This window comes from Carex rostrata, chromosome 11 (assembly GCF_964058835.1).
Source record: "Carex rostrata chromosome 11, lpCarRost1.2, whole genome shotgun sequence".
In the NCBI taxonomy this organism is placed as follows: Eukaryota; Viridiplantae; Streptophyta; class Magnoliopsida; order Poales; family Cyperaceae; genus Carex; species Carex rostrata.
In genome coordinates, this window is record NC_135928.1 from 6,412,369 (window position 1) to 6,423,272 (window position 10,904).

The 10,904-nt window shown below is 34.7% G+C and overlaps 1 protein-coding gene across 1 annotated transcript; it reads left to right on the forward strand.

The window, feature by feature from the left end:
- Nucleotides 1-6,935: 6,935 nt before the first annotated feature.
- On the forward strand, nt 6,936-10,553 carry ATG13 (Autophagy-related protein 13). The gene is made up of 3 exons (XM_078310409.1): nt 6,936-8,534; nt 9,117-9,283; nt 10,041-10,553. Exons 1-3 carry the CDS (start codon nt 7,269-7,271, stop codon nt 10,345-10,347), a joined length of 1,740 nt encoding a protein of 579 aa, XP_078166535.1. The 5' UTR covers nt 6,936-7,268; the 3' UTR covers nt 10,348-10,553.
- Nucleotides 10,554-10,904: the final 351 nt, after the last annotated feature.

Consider the following 10,904-nt stretch of genomic DNA (forward strand, 5'->3'; position numbering starts at 1 on the left):
TGTTCATTGGGTCCGATTTATTCGGTTTTGAACCGAACCGAATTAGTTCGGTTAAAACGGTTTGATTTTTTCGGTTTAATGGTTCAGTTCGGTTTGCTTTTTAAAACTGAATTATAACTTCGGTTTGGTTCGAAAAATTTCAAAACCGAAATAACCGAACCGACCAAACTTTTATATAATATGAATTTGATCCGAACCGCCCGGTTTATTTCTTAATCAATTGCTTTAAATACTTTGGTTTATTTCTAAATATCTTACTTTATTTCTTAATACTCTGGTTTATTATAAATCAATTGTTTTAAATAAAAAAATTATTATATTTCTGTTTGAACCGAACAAACCGAAATAAAACTCTGGTTCAGTTTGGTTTGGTTGCAATGCTAATTCGGTTCGATTTTATTCAGTGTTCTAAATAGCGGCGCTATAGCATTTTTGGACCCTAAACGCTAAGCTATGGCATCAAAACACGTTATTTGAACTACGGACGCTATAGCGATCCGCTACAGCGTATAGCGTGTAGCGCAAATAGCGCGCACTATGCAACATGAGCTTTTTTTTTCTTTTCAATTTATATGGGTCTTAAAATAAACATATGGTGAAGATATTATTTAATTTTGATGAATATTACATTATATCAAATTCAGGTCCGCTATAATAATTTTTTTATTTTGCCCTTGATTTTTTTTAACTGATGATAAATCAAATAAATAATTGGTAAATTCTGAAAATTTTGGGGACTAACAAGAATTTCTTCAAGGACCATCTGTTTATTTTACTAGAAGTATGAATTTTCTTTTTAATTTTTAGGTTATTTTAAAAGTTAAATAGAAAAAAGATTGATTATGTTATGATGCTGAAGATATTTTGAATAGAAAAAGATCGATAGTTTTATGATATTAGTATTACTATGGATATTTTGAGTCGCAATTTGGACTTTGTATTGGTTCAATATGAATATTATAATTTTTTAATCAATTTGGTATTATTTATTGTTCTATGAGACTAGATAATGTTGATATTTAGTACAAATATATAATATAATTTTTATAAAAATAAAAAAAAACGCTATGTAGCATAGCTTTCGCTATAGGGACGCTATTCGCTATAGTTTTTTTTTGCAGGTTTTCCGCTATGACGCGATAAACGCTATTTAGAACCTTGGTTCTATTTTTAAAACCGAATTATAACTTTGGTTTGCCAAGTTCGGTTCGGTTTCAACCGAACCAAACCGATGAACATCCCTAAACACGCGACCCTAATGAGGCCACAAATTGAATTGGCGTCCCCCCCCCCCCCCCCCCCCCCCCCAAAAAAAAAAAAAAAAAAAAAAAGAAGAAGAAAAAAAAACATAAATATTAATATATTACAGTGTATTTTTGGGTTTTTTTTTTGGGACCTTCAATTGAATTCACGGCTCCAAGAATAAGACTACAGATTAAATTAGCGGCCATGATATTTTTAAAATTCTCCATAAAATGTGATTTTTTGGTTTTTTTTTTTTTTTAAAATATGATATAAATAAAAATTTCGGTTCAATTATCTGGGGCTCTATCCTTTCACTTCTTTAATTTTGTAGGAATATTTGTAGGGAATTAATGGCCCAAACTAAATTATATGGATTGGCCCAAAATTTTTGAAGTCTTTGATAGCTTCGTCCGTTTTCATGAGTTGTAGCACTAGCAAATTAATGTGTTAACGCAATTATTAATAAACATGCATAGTTTAGAAATAGTGGTGCATGTTCTCTTAAATAAATATAGAAGTGTAGAATTAAAAGAGTGAGGCATTGAGAAAACAATTATTCAAAAAAATTATAATACCTTTCAAATTTATAATATTGAAAAAGAGTTGAGCCTTTGATACCATGCCATATCATTATGATATGTTATGTTTTGTTAAATTTTATTTCTCTCTCCTCATTTATCTTTGATCGAATGGTTCACATGCCATGCTCTTTTTTTTTTTTTTTTTTTTTAAAGAGAGATATATATCATGTTCTTTATTATTACGAATGTATTTACATTTGAAAAGGAATCTCATTTGTCGAGAATCAGTATTTGAGTCTACTCAGTCTAGGACAGAGAAATATCGCTAAATCTGAATAAATTTTTTTTTCTAAAATTTGCAAGACCAAACCTCTATTTTTCATTCAGGAAAAAAAATAAAACAAACTTATTTGTATAAATTTTAGTTTTTATAAAAAATATTTTATTGAAAAAGGTCCTTTCAAATATCTATTTTTTCTCCGGTCAAAGCTCAAGAGGTGATCCTAATAACCTTAAAAATAGTTAAAATAAACAAGTTTGGGTGTTTTTTTCTTTTGCTAATCAATATATGCAACATATTGGTAAAATTCTGTTCAATTGGAGTATAATTAAATAGAATAATTATATGAAACTCCCCACTCCCATCCTCCATCACCTCTCCATATCTTAAATAGATTTTAACTTCCATAAACTAAGTTAACTAATTAGTTCAATTAAATTTATTCAAAACACTGTGATATCTCAAGTTTAATTAAGAGAAATGTTCTGGTACCCCGAGCCATCATACCCGAGCGCGTCTCCCAAGTAGTTTAACAGAAAAAACTTCTAATGTTGTCTAACTACCATTTTCAGCACTAATATCCAAACATTTAAAGCTATATTTATAATATTTTACAATGCTACTCGCAAGCTCCTTTAATTAAATTCATAGGTATAAATACTTGAAAAATAATAAATTAATACTTGTATGTCTAATTTGATATGACTATGTGGGCGGACCACTCAAACTACACAAGGAGAAGAATCATACATGTTTTTAGATGTGAGTTTTTTTTTCAATGTTGTCCACATTTCTCACAATCTATGAGGAATTTTGCGAATCGAAAACCACGAACGTATTCTACGCAATTTTATCTTTCAAATGAAATCAATGATGACATACTTTCGGGCTCATCGTCATACAAGTATTTATACCTCATATTGCAAGTATTTATACCTATACTAGTAAGTATTTATCCTCAATCGTGGATCCCGCATCTCCGCATTAACCTTTCCCAATCGTTCCTGCATTAATCTTTCTCTAACAAAAATAGTTGACTACATAGGTATAAATACTTGTAGTACTTGATATTAATACTTTTAAATGTCAGCAGTGTCATGTGTGAAAATACTAGGTACAAATACTTAAATGACGAGGAAAATACTAGGTATAAATACTTAAATGACGAGGTATAAATATTTTGTGACGACGAGCTCGAAAGTATGTTATCATAGATCTCATTTGAAAGATAAAATTGCGTAAAAGAAGTTCGTGATTTTAGATTCGTAAAATTTCTTATAGATCATGAGAAATGTAGATGAGATTAAACAAATAAAATTGGAGAGATAATAGAATGATGAGAGTGGTGTACAATTATTAGGGTCCAATTAAATAACCTATGGAGGGCCTTCGAAAATAAATTGAATTGCTTAATGAACAATGAATATGCACCACATGTCCACATCCCAATATTTTTGTAAGCAATATATATATTGCATGGACCATAGATCGCGTCCATAACGTTATGCTTCTTATTAATGATTTTTAAGATTGCCGAGTTAAGTATTGTCAATGAATTCTGTCTCATAATTTAAATTGTATGTAAAACAAATCAGTAATGATCGGTGTAAGGGTGAAAATCGCTCATAATTCGTGATTCGTTCGTAACTCGCTTGTTGAAAACTTACTAATAAATTACTTATTATTAACTCCCTCGTTAACTTAATGAATTGAGCATGAGCAGATTCTCACTCGCTCATTAACTACTGAGTTATATGAAATCATGCCACATCTAATCTCAAGTAGTTTCATTAATTTCATAAAAAATTAGATGCATATATTGCAACATTAAGACACGCTGCTTGAGTTGATAAACAAAAACAAATTCAAAACAATATGTGAATATTTTGTTTTATGTGAGTACCTATAAGACACTATTGAAATTAATTAACTGGTAATTTGTCATGCTTGAGTCTGGTTGTACAACTCGGCATATCAGTATGCCAATGTTTTATTAAAAAAATTAGCTATCACTTATCAATTTGTCGAGTTCTGAAACAAAAAAAAAACTCCAAACAAAATTCAAAATTACCTACAAACTTAATTTCTTAACGAGTCGCTTAACAAGCATGAGTCAACTTGAGCATTTAACGAGTTAAACACGAGCACAGTTGCCAACTCGAATTGACTCACTCATTAAATTAAATAACCGAGCACGAGCATACTCCAACTCGCTTAAACTCAGATCATTAATAATCCTAGATCAGTGAGATGAAAAACAACTAATTCAACTATATTTTGACGTTTTATTTTGATTTTGTTTTCTGAAATTAGATTACTGGGTAAATTTGCTAATTTGATTTGATGTTGGATATAACGAAAGAAATCAAGTGCTCCCAATATACAGTTATGATATTTTTCACAACTCAATAGTCATTAGTTAAATTGGTATTGTGGCCCGGGGATACCATAACCCAATTATCTCCTTCAGCTTAGAAATGTTCATAGAGCTATTGCTCAAATTTTTAATACTCTACGTGGCTAAAATTTAATATACTTGGCCAAATTTTGATAATTTTAAATATAGAAGAAATATTTGAGACATTTTCAAGTTGTAACGTGAACAAGAAACTGTCAAATTAATCACACATTTGCGACGCGTACGTATTGCAATTGGGAAGACTCGCACAAAGTAAGTAATTCGTAGCAGACGTAAGGCAATATTTTATTTCCTCTTTTTCTTGTTACTTCCACGCAAATATATCCTAGCTAGCATAGTTCGATAAGAGTTTGCCTACTAAAGACGTGTCTAATTTGTTCCAATTCGTTGAGAACTTGAGATGCCCAAGGCAATAAGGCATGCATGTTAAACGTTTTCTATGAACTTTTCATGTATTTCCTTATTTGCTGGTTTGGATTGTTTAGGAAATCAGTTTTACAGTCTTTGTGTATATACCAAGTCTTGCCCTTGTTTCTCGTTTAATTTTAATTTTAATTAAATAAAATGAGAAGGGTTTTAATATCTCATATTTTATATCTTCGTTTTCAAAATCAAAATTGTTGATCCAAAATGCTTAACATGATTTCCATACTAAAATATGTTTGAAGATGAACTTTTATAATTTTTGAAATATTTTTACTATTTTTTAAGATTGGTACAAAATCACTATTTTTGAGCGGTAGAGAAACAATGATTTTGTACATATCTTAAAAAATAGTAAATTTTTTTTCAAAAATTCAAAAATTTCATTCACAAATATATTTTGTATGGATATCATGTTGAACGGTTCAGATTGATAGTTTCAACTCTGAAAACGAAGATATAAAATATGAGGTATGAAAAACATAAGGTATTAAAACCCTCCTCAAATAAAATATAGTATTGTGAATTTCGAAGAAAACAAAGATAATTTATTCATGTACTCTTTATTTATATCTAGCATGTCCTTAAATAAAGAAAAAAAAGGATATTACTGAAAATAATAGATTTAAATGACTCATTAATTATGAATAACAAATAAATAAATAATAATAATATTGCACAAGTTATTTCTAAATTTATATCTATTTTGATATAAAAGTTCCAAAGATATATCTGTTTATCCTAAATTATGTCCCAAATACAATATAATTGTAATATAGGTCCCCCCCCTCCAGTTATAGAAAGTAAACTATGATAACTTATCAATTCAGACTAAGACTTTCCACCAAACGCTGAAATAACAAATATTTGCCTTAGCTTGCCAGGCTAAGAGCTGATTTATTTTTAGGCATAAAGACCAACAGCGCAATATTTTGATTTTGCACGCAAAAATGGATATTTAAAAATAAAGACCACAGTATTTGATCCAACTGGTTTCCTGGAATAAAGAAAAAAAGAAGAAGAACAAATTGAGATTCAATTTTGACTTTCAGCGTTTCCTTCCCTATATTCGCGGATCCAAAGTCGATCCGCCAGCCCAGCGGCCCAACACAAAATCTTCCTTCTTCATTTTATACAATTTTTTATTGACTGGTTCAATTGCACGTCTGTACCACTTCCGTCCTTCTCATAAATTATTACTTCATAAGTTGGAACAAAAAAGAAAAATGATCTCCTTTTTTATAATAATAAATGAACGGTAAAAGTTGCAACTGGTAATCAGCAAAGAATACAAAGATCAGGATAATGGAAAACGAAAATTTTGTCAAAAATAAATGTTTACTTAACTCAAGAACTTATCTTAAGCTTTCCAACCCAAAAGAAGAAAAGAGAAAAGCGAAGTCAACCAAAGCATATCCATTACGGCATTACCCATCTCACTGTACCACCATTATGTTACATTATTACCAAACATGTCACCTTCTTCAGATTCACCGGCACAATTTATGAAACATGCTAATGCGTTTTTTTTTTTTTTTTTAAATTTAATTTATTTTTTAATTTTTTATGATGAGTTAGAGTTTGCATAACATCGTCAAAAAGTTTATGTGAATAGGGCTTCGAAAAAATTTCTTTTGTAAAGAACAAACATACACGGATCACCGAAATTATTTCAGTACATGATAGCTTCAAGTTTACAATGTATAAAAATTACTTGGCTTCAAAGCAAAAATATATTTAGGAAATCAAAGAAAACATAAAAGGTGACGACATATAACATAACAATATAGACATTAATAAAAGTAATATTTTATTTCTCTAACACTAATTCTCAAAGTGTACTATAACAATGGTAGGACAAGTGTACAGCAAGTCTGTTTAAAAAAAAATTAGATTCTTTAATTATTTGTAAGGAATTTTGATTAATAAAAAAATGATAAACGTAGGAGGAAAAACTAGAAAACAAAGGACCTAAATATATCCCGTAACCAAGATAGATGAGCTAGCCGTCCCGCTCTCCCAGTCTCCATTAGTAAATTTGCTTGTGATTATCCTCAATCATGCCTCCATCAACCCACGAAACACAATCACGGTAAAACACTCCTCCTTCCTATGACGCCACGATAACAACGACCCTACACCCCTAATCCCCCCCACCCCCACCCTCACCACCTCTCCTCATTACCGATCCACTATTCCCTTTCTTCCTCTCCTAATTCCACCCCTCTATCCTCTCTCTCTACTTCTTCTCTCAATTCTCAATTCTCAATTCATGCTTCCCAAATCTCACTCCCCACTCTCCGCCCGGTGGCGCGGCTATGTGGGTTCCATCCAAATTCAAACCACCCGCACCATTTAAAGTCAATCCGATCCCAAGCCGATGGCCTCACAGCCCGACCCGGGCCGCAGCACCGAGCAGATCGTGTCGCAGTTCCTCTCCAAGGCACTCCACGCTATCCTCGCTACTCGGATCCCGTCCATCCATGGCCCCAATCCTCCATCGTCCAGACCCCCCCGCAAGCGGGACCGCTGGTTCCACCTAGCCCTTGGTGATCCGCCTCCGGCACTGGAGCATCCTTCTGGCCTCCTCCCAAACGGTGTCAGGGAACCCCTTGTAGTCGATATTCTCCTATCCCCTCGCGAGGATCCTACCATGCCTGAGGCGATCATCGAGCGGTGGGTGGCCCAGTGCGAGGTCCCTGCTCCCTGGTCCCCACTACATTCTCCTGCTGAGAGCTCTTCCAATTCCTTCCTGGTAAAGCGAACCTACAAGAAATCTATCATTCTACTGCGTTCTATATACTCCGTTTTGCGTTTGTTGCCAGCACAACGGGTGTTCAAAATGCTTTGTGCGTCAAATCAATCGTACAATTATGACTTGACTTACCGGGTTTCTTCCTTTGCCGAGCCTTTTTCGAGGAAGGAAGAGGTTGATTTTCGGTCCCACCACTTTTCACTGGTGGAGACCCAATACGGACAGCTGGCAGTGTCTGTGCAGTACCGGCCGAGCTTGTCGCAGTTCAACCTTGCGATCTCTTCTCTTTTACCCCCAATGCTAATTACTGATTATGTAGGCAGTCCGGCTGCCGACCCAATGAGAACATTTCCTGCCTCTCCTTCTGAAAGAAGTGCCACACGCTCTTCCACATCATATTCATTTAGAGGGTCCTGTGATGGTCGTCCTTCTACTTCTGCCCCTGCTTCTGCTCCCCTGTTCAACCGGCCCCAGAGTTGGACCAGTGCCCCGAATGAGGGGCCCTCCCATCGAGCCCAGCCGGCACACCAACCTCCTACTGGTTCCCAGAGAAAGTCCACATTCAATTTTGATGAGTTTAAATTCTCCCCACCATTTTACATGTCCCCGACACCATCACCTCCTAAGTTTAGTGGCAGTTATATGCAGTCTCCGCTACGAGCCGAAAGTGCACCTGTCAGCATACCACAATCTGGAACGAGTAAGGTTAAAGGGCTCCGTAGCCCAAACCTGTCTGACCCGACACGCAACTTCTTGCCACCGCCTTCTCCAAGAAGTGCGAGTGCGAGAACAACTGAACCCTCCAGTCAGGATTCAGAGAGTAGATCTTTTCGAAAGCCTGATGGATTGAGGATCTCTGATGCTTATTCCAATTTGTATGGAACCCCTAAGGTAATTGTTATGTTATGACTTCATCTTTTGTATGTGACTGCATGATTGAGGTAGCTCAGTGCTTCCGTAGGCCCGAGAACCATGTTCATATGCTGAAAGAGCATCTGGAAAGTTTCCGAGGCAGGGGTTGTTTTTATTATGTTAAGTTAAAGAAAAATATTGTGGTTGAATAAGTTAAAACATTTGAAAAATTAGATGATGCACCACTATTGGGTCTGATATGCATCACGTGACAAATTAGATTTTAGGTTTGGTCCAACTTAATATGTAAGTCGCCGAGATGTATATTATGATTTCCTAGTGTTGTTTGGCTAGATTGCTTGTTCAATTGGACTCGATTCCAAATGCATGATTACACAGTACCAATAATCTGTGTATTGTAGTACAATTTCAACAACTATATTAAAAAGATGGTATAGTTTTAGTTGTTATTGCTGATTCAAATTTCCAGCATGAAAAAGTGATGAGCCTTTGATTCTTAAAGAATTGATAAATCTGATGTATCAGCCATATTTTTTTAAGTATGCACTGATAATCTATCTAATCACAACTTTTGATTGGAATAACTTAAAACGGTTATAGGTGCTAAAGGATGGAAAAGATGACTCTGGAAGGTTCTCATTGAGTGGATCTCCAAGGTTTACATTTTCTAGGAGTTCAAGCAGAATATCTGTACCTGACGATGACGACCCTGATTTCTCTTATCCATTTGCTGTTGATGATGTTGATTCCTCTGATTCTCAAGCTAGGTAACTAATAATGTCTAGCAACAAGTTCTATTTGTTGAGACTTGAGACTAATTAATTCTTGGTTTCTAAAGGTTGGCCACGTCCCTGTAAGGAAGGCCCTCTTTTTTTACTTGCTCAGTGTACCCTTTTTTTTTTTTCTTATCTGATATTTGAGCCCACTACCATATTATGAGATAATCACCCCAATCAGATGAGCTAAGAAGGTTTATTGTCGTGGTTGTCGTCATTATTGTTATTGCCATTTTAATAATACTCGTTACTGTTATTTCATTAACTTGTCTTGTTTATTCATTTTAATTCCTTTTGGCACTGTCCTTCTGCTTAGTATTTGTAATTGTAATGTTTTAGGTTAATTAGCTTAATTTACCTATCCTTTTTGACTCGTACAAAGCTCACATCCAAAATGAATAATGTTGCATTTAATTATTATTTATTATTTGGTGGTAAATCCTTTTCAAGGAACTCAGTTGCTTGGTATGGATATGCAATTGTTCAAGGAAAGTGGGGGGGGGGGGGGGGGGGGGGGGGGGTTCAGGTATAAGTATATTCTTGTTTGGTCTCCTGTACTTTAGTTGTAGTGCCACTTTGACATGGAAAATTATTGACATGACCTGCTTAATTTTTTATTTGGACCCAATTATTTTTCTAGTTATATTAGTTCATACCCTGTTCCCATGGTTTGGTCTGCCCTTGTACAGCAATAGTGTAGAGAATTAGGATTACTGTGCTTCTAAATTGCTACATGACTTCTTGATAGGAGCAATGACGGGAAAGAAGCTTCGGATTTTGGGCCTGCTTCGTCGTCCCACAAATCCCAAGATGCAGCTGTTGGTGCCCTTGTGCACATGCTGAAAACAGCAGCCCCGCTTCGCGACTCCACCTACTCATCTCAGTCATCGAAATCTGAACTGCAAGAAGAAGGCCTAGGCAGCACCTCGAGCTTTTTCATGTCCCGCATGGCATCTGACGCACTAGATGAGCTGCAGAGCTATAAAAATATCAAAGAGATGCTTCTATCTCAGAGCAGAGCTAAGTTGCATGAATCTCTTAGAAGGAACAATTAGCTAGCCTCTTTGTTTGTATATAGATTTGTTCGGATAATGGCAGAATTTGTTCGTTTGTATTTCTACAAACATTTGTAAACAGAGGTTGATTATTTAGGGGACACAAATACGTTCTAGTGGATCATTGAAGGGAACTAAAGTTACTTAACCAAGTATTGTGTGGTGATGTAATGCTGGCCGATTGATTATAATTGTTTCCTTTTTTATTGTTCTTCAAGTCTTCAACTTTATGTGTGTTCAGTTCTTTGCTTTTCCATCTAAGGGCATGCAATTATGCATCAACTAAGCCATTAATTGTGTCTCTGTTTCAAAAAAATTGGCTTATATTTATTGCTTTGCATGAATGATTTTGTAATTAAATAATTATGGTTTTCTCTCTATTTTGTTACCTCTTTGCTAGAAATTATGATTTCCTCCCAATGGGCTCGTCTTGAACTATGCATATTGTCCCCGTCTTTAAAGGACCTCATCTTGGACTATGCATACAAAAGAGCCTGAAATACTATAGTAATCTATGAATGGGGCCATGGGTGGGCCTTGGATTTAATTATACTGAT

What these genes read in the sequence shown, in the direction of transcription:
- ATG13 (XM_078310409.1), top strand. Translation starts at nt 7,269, where the DNA reads ATGGCCTCACAGCCCGACCCGGGCCGCAGCACCGAGCAGATCGTGTCG. An exon ending in ATTTGTATGGAACCCCTAAG is followed by an intron (nt 8,535 to 9,116) that starts GTAATTGTTATG and finishes AAACGGTTATAG; the next exon opens with GTGCTAAAGGATGGAAAAGA. An exon ending in TCCTCTGATTCTCAAGCTAG is followed by an intron (nt 9,284 to 10,040) that starts GTAACTAATAAT and finishes ACTTCTTGATAG; the next exon opens with GAGCAATGACGGGAAAGAAG.